Source organism: Eleutherodactylus coqui, chromosome 2, assembly GCF_035609145.1.
Source record: "Eleutherodactylus coqui strain aEleCoq1 chromosome 2, aEleCoq1.hap1, whole genome shotgun sequence".
NCBI classification, from domain to species: domain Eukaryota; kingdom Metazoa; phylum Chordata; class Amphibia; order Anura; family Eleutherodactylidae; genus Eleutherodactylus; species Eleutherodactylus coqui.
In genome coordinates this window covers 345,794,492-345,815,425 of record NC_089838.1, presented here as the reverse complement: position 1 = coordinate 345,815,425, position 20,934 = coordinate 345,794,492, and the positions used below count along the sequence as shown (strand labels likewise).

General features: G+C 46.1%; 1 protein-coding gene across 2 annotated transcripts in view; it reads right to left on the bottom strand.

The window, feature by feature from the left end:
* SLC2A4 (solute carrier family 2 member 4) overlaps nt 1-20,934 on the bottom strand; it is a 180,152-nt gene that overhangs the window by 132,584 nt on the left and 26,634 nt on the right. For both annotated transcript variants that reach the window (XM_066593967.1, XM_066593968.1), the window contains exon 3: nt 5,035-5,204. In XM_066593967.1, coding sequence (XP_066450064.1) covers nt 5,035-5,204 — 170 coding nt within the window. The remainder of the gene's footprint in view (nt 1-5,034; nt 5,205-20,934) is intronic.

Genomic DNA, 20,934 nt, shown 5'->3' with positions numbered 1-20,934 from the left:
TATAATAGTGACATCCCACAGCGGCCCCCCAGTATAATAGTGACATCCCACAGCGGCCCCCCAGTATAATAGTGACATCCCACAGCGGCCCCCCAGTATAATAGTGACACCCCACAGCGGCCCCCAGTATAATAGTGACATCCCACAGCGGCCCCCCGTATAATAGTGACATCCCACAGCGGCCCCCCGTATAATAGTTACATCCCACAGCGGCCCCCCGTATAATAGTGACATCTCACAGCGGCCCCCGGTATAATAGTGACATCCCACAGCGGCCCCCGGTATAATAGTTACATCCCACAGCGGCCCCAGTATAATAGTGACATCCCACAGTGGCCCCCAGTATAATAGTGACATGCCAGAGTGGCCCACAGTATAATAGTGACATCCCACAGCGGCCCCCAGTAGTAATAGTGACATCCCACAGCGGCCCCCAGTATAATAGTGACATCTCACAGCGGCCCCCGGTATAATAGTGACATCCCACAGCGGCCCCAGTATAATAGTGACATCCCACAGCGGCCCCCGGTATAATAGTGACATCCCACAGCGGCCCCCGGTATAATAGTGACATCCCACAGCGCCCCCCGGTATAATAGTGACATCCCACAGCGGCCCCCAGTATAATAGTGACATCCCACAGCGACCCCCAGTATAATAGTGACATCCCACAGCGGCCCCAGTATAATAGTGACATCCCACAGCGGCCCCCAGTATAATATTGACATCCCACCGCAGCCCCAGTATAATAGTGACATCCCACAGCGGCCCCCAGTATAATAGTGACATCCCACAGCGGCCCCCAGTATAATAGTGACATCCCACAGCGGCCCCCAGTATAATAGTAACATCCCACAGCGGCCCCCAGTATAATAGTGACATCCCACAGCGGCCCCAGTATAATAGTGACATCCCACAGCGGCCCCAGTATAATAGTGACATCCCACAGCGGCCCCCAGTATAATAGTGACACCCCACAGCGACCCCCAGTATAATAGTGACATCCCACAGCGGCCCCCAGTATAATAGTGACATCCCACAGCGGCCCCCAGTATAATAGTGACATCCCCACAGCGGCCCCCAGTATAATAGTGACATCCCACAGCGGCCCCCAGTATAATAGTGACATCCCACAGCGGCCCCCCAGTATAATAGTGACATCCCACAGCGGCCCCCCAGTATAATAGTGACACCCCACAGCGGCCCCCAGTATAATAGTGACATCCCACAGCAACCCCCCGTATAATAGTGACATCCCACAGCAACCCCCAGTATAATAGTGACATCCCACAGCGGCCCCCAGTATAATAGTGACATCCCACAGCGGCCCCCAGTATAATAGTCACATCCCACAGCGGCCCCCAGTATAATAGTGACATCCGACAGCGGCCCACAGTATAATAGTGACATCCCACAGCGGCCCCCAGTATAATAGTGACATCCGACAGCGGCCCACAGTATAATAGTGACATCCGACAGCGGCCCACAGTATAATAGTGACATCCCACAGCGGCCCCCAGTAGTAATAGTGACATCCCACAGCGGCCCCCAGTATAATAGTGACATCCCACAGCGGCCCCCAGTATAATAGTGACATCCCATAGCGGCCTCAGTATAATAGTGACATCCCACAGTGGCCCAGTATAATAGTGACATCCGACAGCGGCCCCCAGTAGTAATAGTGACATCCGACAGCGGCCCACAGTATAATAGTGACATCCGACAGCGGCCCCCAGTATAATAGTGACATCCGACAGCGGCCCACAGTATAATAGTGACATCCCACAGCGGCCTCAGTATAATAGTGACATCCCCCAGTATAATAGTGACATCCCACAGCGGCCCCCAGTATAATAGTGACATCCCACAGCGGCCCCAGTATAATAGTGACATCGCACAGCGGCCCCCAGTATAATAGTGACATCCCACAGCGGCCCCAGTATAATAGTGACATCCCACAGCGGCCCCCAGTATAATAGTGACATCCCACACCGGCCCCCAGTATAATAGTGGCATCCCACAGCGGCCCCCAGTATAATAGTGACACTCCACAGCGGCCCCCAGTATAATAGTGACATCCCACAGCGGCCCCAGTATAATAGTGACATCCCACAGCGGCCCCCAGTATAATAGTGACATCCCCACAGCGGCCCCCAGTATAATAGTGACATCCCACAGCGGCCCCCAGTATAATAGTGACATCCCACAGCGGCTCCCCAGTATAATAGTGACATCCCACAGCGGCCCCCCAGTATAATAGTGACATCCCACAGCGGCCCCCCATTATAATAGTGACACCCCACAGCGGCCCCCAGTATAATAGTGACATCCCACAGCGGCCCCCCGTATAATAGTGACATCCCACAGCGGCCCCCCGTATAATAGTGACATCCCACAGCGGCCCCCCGTATAATAGTGACATCCCACAGCGGCCCACAGTATAATAGTGACATCCCACAGTGGCCCCCCGTATAATAGTGACATCCCACAGCGGCCCCCAGTATAATAGTTACATCCCACAGCGGCCCCCAGTATAATAGTTACATCCCACAGCGGCCCCCAGTATAATAGTTACATCCCACAGCGGCCCCCGGTATAATAGTGACATCCCACAGCGGCCCCCGGTATAATAGTAACATCCCACAGTGGCCCCCGGTATAATAGTGACATCCCACAGCGGCCCCAGTATAATAGTGACATCCCACAGCGGCCCCCAGTAGAATAGTGATATCCCACAGCGGCCCCAGTAGAATAGTGACATCCCACAGCGGCCCCCAGTAGTAATAGTGACATCCCACAGCGGCCCCAGTATAATAGTGACACCCCACAGCGGCCCCCAGTATAATAGTGACACCCCACAGCGGCCCCCAGTATAATAGTGACATCCCACAGCGGCCCCCAGTATAATAGTGACATCCCACAGCGGCCCCCAGTAGTAATAGTGACATCCCACAGCGGCCCCCAGTATAATAGTGACATCCCACAGCGGCCCCCAGTATAATAGTGACACCCCACAGCGGCCCCCAGTATAATAGTGACATCCCACAGCGGCCCCCAGTATAATAGTGACATTCCACAGCGGCCCCCAGTAAAATAGTGACATCCCACAGCGGCCCCCAGTAGTAATAGTGACATCCCACAGCGGCCCCCAGTATAATAGTTACATCCCACAGCGGCCCCCAGTATAATAGTGACATCCCACAGCGGCCCCCAGTATAATAGTGACATCCCACAGCGGCCCCCAGTATAATAGTGACATCCCACAGCGGCCCCCAGTATAATAGTGACATCCCACAGCGGCCCCCAATATAATAGTGACACCCCACAGCGGCCCCAGTATAATAGTGACATCCCACAGTGGCCCCAGCAGTAATACGGACCCCTATATTGGCCCCTGCAGTAATAGTGACCCCTATATTGGCCCCAGCAGTAATAGTGACCATTATATTGGCCCCAGCAGTAATAGTGACCCCTAGATTGGCCCCAGCAGTAATACTGACCCCTATATTGGCCCCAGCAGTAATAGTGACCCCTATATTGGCCCCAGCAGTAATACTGACCCCTATATTGGCCCCAGCAGTAATAGTGACCCCTATATTGGCCCCAGCAGTAATAGTGACCCCTATATTGGCCCCAGCAGTAATAGTGACCCCTATATTGGCCCCAGCAGTAATAGTGACCCCTATATTGGCCCCAGCAGTAATAGTGCCCCCTATATTTACCCCAGCAGTAATAGTGACCCCTATATTGGCCCCAGCAGTAATAGTGACCCCTATATTGTCCCTGGCAGTAATAGTGTCCCCTATATTGGCCCCAGCAGTAATAGTGACCCCTATATTGGCCCCAGCAGTAATAGTGACCGCTATATTGGCACCAGTAGTAATAGTGTCCCCCACAGTGGCCCCAGTAGTAATAGTGACCCCTATATTGGCCCCAGCAGTAATAGTGACCCCTATATTGGCCCCAGCAGTAATAGTGACCCCTATATTGGCCCCAGCAGTAATAGTGACCCCTATATTTGCCCCGGCAGTAATAGTGACCCCTATATTGGCCCCAGCAGTAATAGTGACCCCTATATTGGCCCCAGCAGTAATAGTGACCCCTATATTTGCCTCAGGTGTGCAAGTTATGAAAGGGTGGAAGAAAGCAGCGGTTTGTTGAGAGTCCGTGAGTTCAGTGTCCTTCCCGATTATATATATTTTGACAGCCTTGCCGTTGGGGTGTTCTTCAGATCTGGGGGCCGCTCTGTTTCCTGCCGCTGTATCTCCGTCCGGGGGGCCGTTACACGATGTTGGCGTTCGCTTCAGACTGCAGCGTTCTAAGACGGATATTTTCGGGGGGCTGTGGCTTGCCCTGTGATGGCGGTCTCTGAATTCATCAGTGTGTCTCCCATCAGGATGGTACCCCACCAACGTGCTGCCAATTTTCCGCTGTCTTAGCATGCCTTGGAAGCAGTGGGCATGACGATGGGCATGGGAACGGGCATTGGCATTCTGACTGTTCTGCGGGTTACGTTGTCTGCAGGTTGGCGTCCGGATTCTTGGGGGGCTCCTCCGTGTTTCGGGTAGTGTACAGAGCTGCCATTAGATCCCTGGGCTTTGTGAACGGAGACTTACCTTAGAGGGTTTCCACGGCTCTAGTAGACTGCGGGCGCTGCCTGAGGTGGTGGATACCAGCGGCCATCCTCCATCACTGACAGCGCTGGTGCTGTGCCTTGGTGGCACCCACCTGTGCCATGTGATTCCCCGGATCCACTCTGATTGGGAACGCTTTGCCTCTTTTTCCCCCCAGCTGGTTGTGGTTGGCACCCCACTGGCGGATGTCTCGGGCCCCATTCCTCCTGATTTGGGTTTCATATCTTTATGCTGTCAGCACCATTCTCCATGTGGTCCAGTGTGTGATTTAAAGGGCCAGTAGCCCTGACAGCCCCGAGCTCACTAGTATTAGAAGGATCTGAAATGGCTGATAATAGGGAGCAATAGATTGCATAAAAGTTCAGAGAAGATGTAGATAGGGCTGTAGATTCACACTCACCGTCCAAGCCACTGAGAGACGACGCCAACACAGAGTGAAGATACCATCCCACCGATGGAGAAGATGGCCACAGACAGAGACCAGAGGGTCCGCAGGAGTGCAGGGTCAATGGCGGCTGACTGTGGAGCATGGCGGCTGACGTAGGACTCATTATAACTCTGCACGATGATCTAGAAGCAGACAGATGGACCATGTGAGCCATGGGGGGGCAGGGCGGACCCCCAGGAGCCCCCACCCTGCGGCAACACACGGACAGCATCTCCAGACCCCGTACCCCATCCCACCGCCGGACCCCCACACTGTCATCACAAGGCACATTGGGAAATTGATTGTCGTCAGATTTTCAGCAGAAACCCCTAAAAAATTGTCAATTGATGTAAAACTGAGATTGTCAACGTTTCAGCGGGAGGGGATGATGTGCAGACCGCAGCGGGAGGGGATGAGGTGCAGACCGCAGCGGGAGGGGATGAGGTGCAGACCGCAGCGGGAAGGGATGATGTGCAGACCGCAGCGGGAGGGGATGATGTGCAGACCGCAGCGGGAGGGGATGACCTGCAGACCGCAGCGGGAGGGGATGACCTGCAGACCGCAGCGGGAGGGGATGATGTGCAGACCGCAGCGGGAGGGGATGATGTGCAGACCGCAGCGGGAGGGGATGATGTGCAGACCGCAGCGGGAGGGGATGACCTGCAGACCGCAGCGGGAGGGGATGATGTGCAGACCGCAGCAGGAGGGGATGATGTGCAGAACGCAGCGAGAGGGGATGACGTGCAGACGGCAGCGGGAGGGGATGACGTGCAGACCGCAGCGGGAGGGGATGACGTGCAGACCGCAGCGGGAGGGGATGATGTGCAGACCGCAGCGGGAGGGGATGACCTGCAGACCGCAGGGGGAGGGGATGATGTGCAGACCGCAGCGGGAGGGGATGATGTGCAGAACGCAGCGAGAGGGGATGACGTGCAGACGGCAGCGGGAGGGGATGACGTGCAGACCGCAGCGGGAGGGGATGACGTGCAGACCGCAGCGGGAGGGGATGACGTGCAGACCGCAGCGGGAGGGGATGATGTGCAGACCGCAGCGGGAGGGGATGATGTGCAGACCGCAGCGGGAGGGGATGACCTGCAGACCGCAGCGGGAGGGGATGATGTGCAGACCGCAGCGGGAGGGGATGATGTGCAGACCGCAGCGGGAGGGGATGATGTGCAGACCGCAGCGGGAGGGGATGATGTGCAGACCGCGGCGGGAGGGGATGATGTGCAGACCGCAGCGGGAGGGGATGATGTGCAGACCGCAGCGGGAGGGGATGACGTGCAGACCGCAGCGGGAGGGGATGATGTGCAGACCGCAGCGGGAGGGGATGACCTGCAGACCGCAGCGGGAGGGGATGACGTGCAGACCGCAGCGGGAGGGGATGACGTGCAGACCGCAGCGGGAGGGGATGACGTGCAGACCGCAGCGGGAGGGGATGACGTGCAGACCGCAGCGGGAGGGGATGACGTGCACACCGCAGCGGGAGGGGATGATGTGCAGACCGCAGCGGGAGGGGATGATGTGCAGACCGCAGCGGGAGGGGATGACGTGCAGACTGCAGCGGGAGGGGATGACGTGCAGACCGCAGCGGGAGGGGATGACCTGCAGACCGCAGCGGGAGGGGATGATGTGCAGACGGCAGCGGGAGGGGATGATGTGCAGACCGCAGCGGGAGGGCATGACCTGCAGACCGCAGCGGGAGGGGATGATGTGCAGACCGCAGCGGGAGGGGATGACGTGCAGACCGCAGCGGGAGGGGATGACGTGCAGACCGCAGCGGGAGGGGATGATGTGCAGACCGCAGCGGGAGGGGATGATGTGCAGACCGCAGCGGGAGGGGATGACCTGCAGACCGCAGCGGGAGGGGATGATGTACAGACCGCAGCGGGAGGGGATGACGTGCAGACCGCAGCGGGAGGGGATGATGTGCAGACCGCAGCGGGAGGGGATGATGTGCAGACCGCAGCGGGAGGGGATGATGTGCAGACCGCAGCGGGAGGGGATGACCTGCAGACCGCAGCGGGAGGGGATGATGTGCAGACCGCAGCGGGAGGGGATGAGGTGCAGACCGCAGCGGGAGGGGATGAGGTGCAGACCGCAGCGGGAGGGGACGATGTGCAGACCGCAGCGGGAGGGGATGACGTGCAGACTGCAGCGGGAGGGGATGATGTGCAGACCGCAGCGGGAGGGGATGACCTGCAGACCGCAGCGGGAGGGGATGATGTGCAGACCGCAGCGGGAGGGGATGACGTGCAGACCGCAGCGGGAGGGGATGACGTGCAGACCGCAGCGGGAGGGGATGACGTGCAGACCGCAGCGGGAGGGGATGATGTGCAGACCGCAGCGGGAGGGGATGATGTGCAGACCGCAGCGGGAGGGGATGACGTGCACACCGCAGCGGGAGGGGATGATGTGCAGACCGCAGCGGGAGGGGATGATGTGCAGACCGCAGCGGGAGGGGATGACCTGCAGACCGCAGCGGGAGGGGATGATGTGCAGACGGCAGCGGGAGGGGATGATGTGCAGACCGCAGCGGGAGGGGATGACCTGCAGACCGCAGCGGGAGGGGATGATGTGCAGACCGCAGCGGGAGGGGATGATGTGCAGACCGCAGCGGGAGGGGATGACGTGCAGACCGCAGCGGGAGGGGATGATGTGCAGACCGCAGCGGGAGGGGATGATGTGCAGACCGCAGCGGGAGGGGATGACCTGCAGACCGCAGCGGGAGGGGATGATGTGCAGACCGCAGCGGGAGGGGATGATGTGCAGACCGCAGCGGGAGGGGATGACCTGCAGACCGCAGCGGGAGGGGATGATGTACAGACCGCAGCGGGAGGGGATGACGTGCAGACGGCAGCGGGAGGGGATGATGTGCAGACGGCAGCGGGAGGGGATGATGTGCAGACCGCAGCGGGAGGGGATGATGTGCAGACCGCAGCGGGAGGGGATGATGTGCAGACCGCAGCGGGAGGGGATGATGTGCAGACCGCAGCGGGAGGGGATGACCTGCAGACCGCAGCGGGAGGGGATGACCTGCAGACCGCAGCGGGAGGGGACGATGTGCAGACCGCAGCGGCCGGAAGTCATCAAAAGCAGATATTTTAGGGAAAAAAAGGTGTTTTCAGTATAAAATTGGAAAGTCTTTTCCTCAGAACTTATTATTTTTATAGTTTTGTAGAGAATGCTTCAGGCTTCACATTTCCCTCCGCAACTTGTTTGACAAGCGAGCAGCTTGGGAGGGGAGTGGAGTAGAGCGGAGCGGACCCGGGGGCCTGCCCTGACGACGAGAGGGGCAACATTCACCCTTCTGGGGGGTCCGAGAATGCAGGATGAACTGCTGCACTACCTGTCCTGTACCCCGCACCATGTATATATATATACCATGTACCCCATTATACTACTGTACTACATGTCCTGTACACCCCACCATGTGTATATATATAACATGTACCCCATTATACTACTGTACTACATGTCCTGTACACCCACCATGTATATATATAACAAGTACCCCATTATACTACTGTACTACATGTCCTGTACACCCCACCATGTATATATATATAACATGTACCCCATTATACTACTGTACTACATGTCCTGTACACCCACCATGTATATATATAACATGTACCCCATTATACTACTGCACTACATGTCCTGTACACCCCACCATGTATATATATAAAATGTACCCCATTATACTACTGTACTACATGTCCTGTACACCCACCATGTATATATATATAACATGTACCCCATTATACTACTGCACTACATGTCCTGTACACCACACCATGTATATATATATATAACATGTACCCCATTATACTACTGCACTACATGTCCTGTACACCCCACCATGTATATATATATAACATGTACCCCATTATACTACTGTACTACATGTCCTGTACACCCACCATGTATATATATAACATGTACCCCATTATACTACTGCACTACATGTCCTGTACACCCCACCATGTATATATATAAAATGTACCCCATTATACTACTGTACTACATGTCCTGTACACCCACCATGTATATATATATAACATGTACCCCATTATACTACTGTACTACATGTCCTGTACACCCACCATGTATATATATATAACATGTACCCCATTATACTACTGTACTACATGTCCTGTACACCCACCATGTATATATAACATGTACCCCATTATACTACTGTACTACATGTCCTGTACACCCACCATGTGTATATATATAACATGTACCCCATTATACTACTGTACTACATGTCCTGTACACCCACCATGTATATATAACATGTACCCCATTATACTACTGTACTACATGTCCTGTACACCCCACCATGTATATATATATATATATGTACCCCATTATACTACTGCACTACATGTCCTGTACACCCACCATGTATATATATAACATGTACCCCATTATACTACTGTACTACATGTCCTGTACACCCCACCATGTATATATATAACATGTACCCCATTATACTACTGCACTACATGTCCTGTACACCCCACCATGTATATATATATAACATGTACCCCATTATACTACTGTACTACATGTCCTGTACACCCCACCATGTATATATATAACATGTACCCCATTATACTACTGCACTACATGTCCTGTACACCCCACCATGTATATATATACCATGTACCCCATTATACTACTGCACTACATGTCCTGTACACCCCACCATGTATATATAACATGTACCCCATTATACTACTGTACTACATGTCCTGTACACCCCACCATGTATATATATATATATATGTACCCCATTATACTACTGCACTACATGTCCTGTACACCCACCATGTATATATATAACATGTACCCCATTATACTACTGTACTACATGTCCTGTACACCCCACCATGTATATATAACATGTACCCCATTATACTACTGCACTACATGTCCTGTACACCCCACCATGTATATATATACCATGTACCCCATTATACTACTGTACTACATGTCCTGTACACCCCACCATGTATATATATAACATGTACCCCATTATACTACTGCACTACATGTCCTGTACACCCACCATGTATATATATACCATGTACCCCATTATACTACTGTACTACATGTCCTGTACACCCCACCATGTATATATAACATGTACCCCATTATACTACTGCACTACATGTCCTGTACACCCACCATGTATATATAACATGTACCCCATTATACTACTGCACTACATGTCCTGTACACCCCACCATGTATATATATATATATAACATGTACCCCATTATACTACTGCACTACATGTCCTGTACACCGCACCATGTATATATATAACATGTACCCCATTATACTACTGCACTACATGTCCTGTACACCCCACCATGTATATATATATAACATGTACCCCATTATACTACTGTACTACATGTCCTGTACACCCCACCATGTATATATATATATAACATGTACCCCATTATACTACTGCACTACATGTCCTGTACACCCCACCATGTGTATATATATAACATGTACCCCATTATACTACTGCACTACATGTCCTGTACACCCCACCATGTATATATATAACATGTACCCCATTATACTACTGCACTACATGTCCTGTACACCCCACCATGTATATATATATAACATGTACCCCATTATACTACTGCACTACATGTCCTGTACACCCCACCATGTATATATATAACATGTACCCCATTATACTACTGTACTACATGTCCTGTACACCGACCATGTATATATATAACATGTACCCCATTATACTACTGCACTACATGTCCTGTACACCCCACCATGTATATATATATATATGTACCCCATTATACTACTGCACTACATGTCCTGTACACCCCACCATGTATATATATAACATGTACCCCATTATACTACTGTACTACATGTCCTGTACACCCTACCATGTATATATATAACATGTACCCCATTATACTACTGTACTACATGTCCTGTACACCCCACCATGTATATATATAACATGTACCCCATTATACTACTGTACTACATGTCCTGTACACCCACCCTGTATATATATACCATGTACCCCATTATACTACTGTACTACATGTCCTGTACACCCACCATGTATATATATAACATGTACACCATTATACTACTGTACTACATGTCCTGTACACCCCACCATGTATATATATATATGTACCCCATTATACTACTGCACTACATGTCCTGTACACCCACCATGTATATATATATCATGTACCCCATTATACTACTGTACTACATGTCCTGTACACCCCACCATGTATATATATAACATGTACCCCATTATACTACTGCACTACATGTCCTGTACACCCCACCATGTATATATATAACATGTACCCCATTATACTACTGCACTACATGTCCTGTACACCCACCATGTATATATATACCATGTACCCCATTATACTACTGCACTACATGTCCTGTACACCCACCATGTATATATATAACATGTACCCCATTATACTACTGTACTACATGTCCTGTACACCCACCATGTATATATAACATGTACCCCATTATACTACTGCACTACATGTCCTGTACACCCACCATGTATATATAACATGTACCCCATTATACTACTGTACTACATGTCCTGTACACCACACCATGTATATATATATATAACATGTACCCCATTATACTACTGCACTACATGTCCTGTACACCCCACCATGTATATATATATAACATGTACCCCATTATACTACTGTACTACATGTCCTGTACACCCCACCATGTATATATAACATGTACCCCATTATACCACTGCACTACATGTCCTGTACACCCACCATGTACATATATAACATGTACCCCATTATACTACTGTACTACATGTCCTGTACACCCACCATGTATATATATAACATGTACCCCATTATACTACTGTACTACATGTCCTGTACACCCCACCATGTATATATAACATGTACCCCATTATACTACTGTACTACATGTCCTGTACACCCCACCATGTATATATATATAACATGTACCCCATTATACTACTGCACTACATGTCCTGTACACCCCACCATGTATATATATATAACATGTACCCCATTATACTACTGTACTACATGTCCTGTACACCCACCATGTATATATATAACATGTACCCCATTATACTACTGCACTACATGTCCTGTACACCCCACCATGTATATATAACATGTACCCCATTATACTACTGCACTACATGTCCTGTACACCCACCATGTATATATATATAACATGTACCCCATTATACTACTGCACTACATGTCCTGTACACCCACCATGTATATATATATAACATGTACCCCATTATACTACTGCACTACATGTCCTGTACACCCCACCATGTATATATATAACATGTACCCCATTATACTACTGTACTACATGTCCTGTACACCCCACCATGTATATATATATATAACATGTACCCCATTATACTACTGTACTACATGTCCTGTACACCCACCATGTATATATATAACATGTACCCCATTATACTACTGTACTACTTGTCCTGTACACCCACCATGTATATATATAACATGTACCCCATTATACTACTGTACTACATGTCCTGTACACCCCACCATGTATATATATAACATGTACCCCATTATACTACTGTACTACATGTCCTGTACACCCCACCATGTATATATATAACATGTACCCCATTATACTACTGTACTACATGTCCTGTACACCCACCCTGTATATATATACCATGTACCCCATTATACTACTGTACTACATGTCCTGTACACCCACCATGTATATATATAACATGTACACCATTATACTACTGTACTACATGTCCTGTACACCCACCATGTATATATATAACATGTACCCCATTATACTACTGCACTACATGTCCTGTACACCCACCATGTATATATATATCATGTACCCCATTATACTACTGTACTACATGTCCTGTACACCCCACCATGTATATATATAACATGTACCCCATTATACTACTGCACTACATGTCCTGTACACCCCACCATGTATATATATAACATGTACCCCATTATACTACTGCACTACATGTCCTGTACACCCACCATGTATATATATATAACATGTACCCCATTATACTACTGCACTACATGTCCTGTACACCCCACCATGTATATATATAACATGTACCCCATTATACTACTGTACTACATGTCCTGTACACCCCACCATGTATATATATAACATGTACCCCATTATACTACTGTACTACATGTTCTGTACACCCCACCATGTATATATATATACCATGTACCCCATTATACTACTGTACTACATGTCCTGTACACCCACCCTGTATATATATACCATGTACCCCATTATACTACTGTACTACATGTCCTGTACACCCCACCATGTATATATATAACATGTACCCCATTATACTACTGTACTACATGTCCTGTACACCCCACCATGTATATATATATAACATGTACCCCATTATACTACTGCACTACATGTCCTGTACACCCACCATGTATATATATAACATGTACCCCATTATACTACTGCACTACATGTCCTGTACACCCCACCATGTATATATATAACATGTACCCCATTATACTACTGCACTACATGTCCTGTACACCCCACCATGTATATATATATAACATGTACCCCATTATACTACTGTACTACATGTCCTGTACACCCCACCATGTATATATATATACCATGTACCCCATTATACTACTGTACTACATGCCCTGTACACCCCACCATGTATATATATATATAACATGTACCCCATTATACTACTGTACTACATGTCCTGTACACCCCACCATGTATATATATAACATGTACCCCATTATACTACTGTACTACATGTCCTGTACACCCCACCATGTATATATATATACCATGTACCCCATTATACTACTGTACTACATGCCCTGTACACCCCACCATGTATATATATATATAACATGTACCCCATTATACTACTGTACTACATGTCCTGTACACCCCACCATGTATATATATAACATGTACCCCATTATACTACTGTACTACATGTCCTGTACACCCACCATGTATATATATATAACATGTACCCCATTATACTACTGCACTACATGTCCTGTACACCCACCATGTATATATATAACATGTACCCCATTATACTACTGCACTACATGTCCTGTACACCCCACCATGTATATATATAATGTACCCCATTATACTACTGTACTACATGTCCTGTACACCCCACCATGTATATATATAACATGTACCCCATTATACTACTGTACTACATGTCCTGTACACCCCACCATGTATATATATAACATGTACCCCATTATACTACTGCACTACATGTCCTGTACACCCCACCATGTATATATATATAACATGTACCCCATTATACTACTGTACTACATGTCCTGTACACCCCACCATGTATATATATATCATGTACCCCATTATACTACTGTACTACATGTCCTGTACACCCCACCATGTATATATATAACATGTACCCCATTATACTACTGCACTACATGTCCTGTACACCCCACCATGTATATATAACATGTACCCCATTATACTACTGCACTACATGTCCTGTACACCCCACCATGTATATATAACATGTACCCCATTATACTACTGCACTACATGTCCTGTACACCCACCATGTATATATATATAACATGTACCCCATTATACTACTGCACTACATGTCCTGTACACCCACCATGTATATATATAACATGTACCCCATTATACTACTGTACTACATGTCCTGTACACCCACCATGTATATATATAACATGTACCCCATTATACTACTGTACTACATGTCCTGTACACCCCACCATGTATATATAACATGTACCCCATTATACTACTGCACTACATGTCCTGTACACCCACCATGTATATATATAACATGTACCCCATTATACTACTGCACTACATGTCCTGTACACCCCACCATGTATATATAACATGTACCCCATTATACTACTGCACTACATGTCCTGTACACCCACCATGTATATATATAACATGTACCCCATTATACTACTGCACTACATGTCCTGTACACCCCACCATGTATATATATAACATGTACCCCATTATACTACTGCACTACATGTCCTGTACACCCCACCATGTATATATATAACATGTACCCCATTATACTACTGTACTACATGTCCTGTACACCCCACCATGTATATATATAACATGTACCCCATTATACTACTGTACTACATGTCCTGTACACCCCACCATGTATATATAACATGTACCCCATTATACTACTGCACTACATGTCCTGTACACCCCACCATGTATATATAACATGTACCCCATTATACTACTGTACTACATGTCCTGTACACCCCACCATGTATATATATAACATGTACCCCATTATACTACTGCACTACATGTCCTGTACACCCACCATGTATATATAACATGTACCCCATTATACTACTGCACTACATGTCCTGTACACCCCACCATGTATATATATATAACATGTACCCCATTATACTACTGTACTACATGTCCTGTACACCCCACCATGTATATATATATATGTACCCCATTATACTACTGCACTACATGTCCTGTACACCCACCATGTATATATAACATGTACCCCATTATACTACTGCACTACATGTCCTGTACACCCCACCATGTATATATATATAACATGTACCCCATTATACTACTGCACTACATGTCCTGTACACCCCACCATGTATATATATAACATGTACCCCATTATACTACTGCACTACATGTCCTGTACACCCCACCATGTATATATATATAACATGTACCCCATTATACTACTGTACTACATGTCCTGTACACCCCACCATGTATATATATATAACATGTACCCCATTATACTACTGTACTACATGTCCTGTACACCCCACCATGTATATATAACATGTACCCCATTATACTACTGCACTACATGTCCTGTACACCCACCATGTATATATATATAACATGTACCCCATTATACTACTGTACTACATGTCCTGTACACCCCACCATGTATATATATAACATGTACCCCATTATACTACTGTACTACATGTCCTGTACACCCACCATGTATATATATATAACATGTACCCCATTATACTACTGTACTACATGTCCTGTACACCCCACCATGTATATATATATAACATGTACCCCATTATACTACTGTACTACATGTCCTGTACACCCCACCATGTATATATATAACATGTACCCCATTATACTACTGCACTACATGTCCTGTACACCCACCATGTATATATATACCATGTACCCCATTATACTACTGTACTACATGTCCTGTACACCCACCCTGTATATATATACCATGTACCCCATTATACTACTGTACTACATGTCCTGTACACCCACCATGTATATATATAACATGTACCCCATTATACTACTGTACTACATGTCCTGTACACCCACCATGTATATATATATCATGTACCCCATTATACTACTGTACTACATGTCCTGTACACCCCACCATGTATATATAACATGTACCCCATTATACTACTGCACTACATGTCCTGTACACCCACCATGTATATATATAACATGTACCCCATTATACTACTGTACTACATGTCCTGTACACCCCACCATGTATATATAACATGTACCCCATTATACTACTGCACTACATGTCCTGTACACCCCACCATGTATATATATAACATGTACCCCATTATACTACTGTACTACATGTCCTGTACACCCCACCATGTATATATAACATGTACCCCATTATACTACTGTACTACATGTCCTGTACACCCCACCATGTATATATATAACATGTACCCCATTATACTACTGCACTACATGTCCTGTACACCCCACCATGTATATATATATAACATGTACCCCATTATACTACTGCACTACATGTCCTGTACACCCCACCATGTATATATATACATGTACCCCATTATACTACTGTACTACATGTCCTGTACACCCACCATGTATATATATAACATGTACCCCATTATACTACTGCACTACATGTCCTGTACACCCCACCATGTATATATAACATGTACCCCATTATACTACTGTACTGCATGTCCTGTATACCCCACCATGTATATATAACATGTACCCCATTATACTACTGCACTACATGTCCTGTACACCCACCATGTATATATATATAACATGTACCCCATTATACTACTGCACTACATGTCCTGTACACCCCACCATGTATATATATATATAATATGTACCCCATTATACTACTGCACTACATGTCCTGTACACCCCACCATGTGTATATATATAACATGTACCCCATTATACTACTGCACTACATGTCCTGTACACCGACCATGTATATATATAACATGTACCCCATTATACTACTGTACTACATGTCCTGTACACCCACCATGTATATATATAACATGTACCCCATTATACTACTGTACTACATGTCCTGTACACCCCACCATGTATATATAACATGTACCCCATTATACTACTGCACTACATGTCCTGTACACCCACCATGTATATATAACATGTACCCCATTATACTACTGCACTACATGTCCTGTACACCCCACCATGTATATATATATAACATGTACCCCATTATACTACTGCACTACATGTCCTGTACACCCCACCATGTATATATATAACATGTACCCCATTATACTACTGCACTACATGTCCTGTACACCCCACCATGTATATATATAACATGTACCCCATTATACTACTGCACTACATGTCCTGTACACCCCACCATGTATATATATAACATGTACCCCATTATACTACTGTACTACATGTCCTGTACACCCCACCATGTATATATACCATGTACCCCATTATACTACTGTACTACATGTCCTGTACACCCCACCATGTATATATATATACCATGTACCCCATTATACTACTGTACTACATGTCCTGTACACCCCACCATGTATATATATATACCATGTACCCCATTATACTACTGCACTACATGTCCTGTACACCCACCATGTATATATAACATGTACCCCATTATACTACTGCACTACATGTCCTGTACACCCACCATGTATATATATATAACATGTACCCCATTATACTACTGTACTACATATCCTGTACACCCCACCATGTATATATAACATGTACCCCATTATACTACTGCACTACATGTCCTGTACACCGCACCATGTATATATATATAACATGTACCCCATTATACTACTGCACTACATGTCCTGTACACCCACCATGTATATATATAACATGTACCCCATTATACTACTGCACTACATGTCCTGTACACCCCACCATGTATATATATAACATGTACCCCATTATACTACTGCACTACATGTCCTGTACACCCACCATGTATATATATAACATGTACCCCATTATACTACTGCACTACATGTCCTGTACACCCCACCATGTATATATATAACATGTACCCCATTATACTACTGCACTACATGTCCTGTACACCCCACCATGTATATATAACATGTACCCCATTATACTACTGCACTACATGTCCTGTACACCCCACCATGTATATATAACATGTACCCCATTATACTACTGCACTACATGTCCTGTACACCCACCATGTATATATATATAACATGTACCCCATTATACTACTGCACTACATGTCCTGTACACCCACCATGTATATATATAACATGTACCCCATTATACTACTGTACTACATGTCCTGTACACCCACCATGTATATATAACATGTACCCCATTATACTACTGTACTACATGTCCTGTACACCCACCATGTATATATAACATGTACCCCATTATACTACTGTACTACATGTCCTGTACACCCCACCATGTATATATATAACATGTACCCCATTATACTACTGCACTACATGTCCTGTACACCCCACCATGTATATATATAACATGTACCCCATTATACTACTGTACTACATGTCCTGTACACCCACCATGTATATATATAACATGTACCCCATTATACTACTGCACTACATATTATACTACTGTACTACATGTCCTGTACACCCACCATGTATATATATATAACATGTACCCCATTATACTACTGTACTACATGTCCTGTACACCCACCATGTATATATATATATATGTACCCCATTATACTACTGTACTACATGTCCTGTACACCCCACCATGTATATATATAACATGTACCCCATTATACTACTGTACTACATGTCCTGTACACCCCACCATGTATATATATAACATGTACCCCATTATACTACTGTACTACATGTCCTGTACACCCCACCATGTATATATATAACATGTACCCCATTATACTACTGTACTACATGTCCTGTACACCCCACCATGTATATATATATAACATGTACCCCATTATACTACTGTACTACATGTCCTGTACACCCACCATGTATATATAACATGTACCCCATTATACTACTGCACTACATGTCCTGTACACCCACCATGTATATATAACATGTACCCCATTATACTACTGCACTACATGTCCTGTACACCCACCATGTATATATAACATGTACCCCATTATACTACTGTACTACATGTCCTGTACACCCCACCATGTATATATATAACATGTACCCCATTATACTACTGCACTACATGTCCTGTACACCCCACCATGTATATATAACATGTACCCCATTATACTACTGCACTACATGTCCTGTACACCCCACCATGTATATATATATAACATGTACCCCATTATACTACTGCACTACATGTCCTGTACACCCCACCATGTATATATATAACATGTACCCCATTATACTACTGTACTACATGTCCTGTACACCCCACCATGTATATATATATAACATGTACCCCATTATACTACTGCACTACATGTCCTGTACACCCACCATGTATATATAACATGTACCCCATTATACTACTGCACTACATGTCCTGTACACCCCACCATGTATATATATATATCATGTACCCCATTATACTACTGCACTACATGTCCTGTACACCCACCATGTATATATATATATGTACCCCATTATACTACTGTACTACATGTCCTGTACACCCCACCATGTATATATATAACATGTACCCCATTATACTACTGTACTACATGTCCTGTACACCCCACCATGTATATATAACATGTACCCCATTATACTACTGTACTACATGTCCTGTACACCCCACCATGTATATATATATAACATGTACCCCATTATACTACTGTACTACATGTCCTGTACACCCACCATGTATATATATAACATGTACCCCATTATACTACTGTACTACATGTCCTGTACACCCCACCATGTATATATATATAACATGTACCCCATTATACTACTGCACTACATGTCCTGTACACCCACCATGTATATATATATAACATGTACCCCATTATACTACTGCACTACATGTCCTGTACACCCACCATGTATATATATATAACATGTACCCCATTATACTACTGCACTACATGTCCTGTACACCCCACCATGTATATATAACATGTACCCCATTATACTACTGTACTACATGTCCTGTACACCCACCATGTATATATATATAACATGTACCCCATTATACTACTGCACTACATGTCCTGTACACCCACCATGTATATATATATAACATGTACCCCATTATACTACTGTACTACATGTCCTGTACACCCCACCATGTATATATATAACATGTACCCCATTATACTACTGTACTACATGTCCTGTACACCCA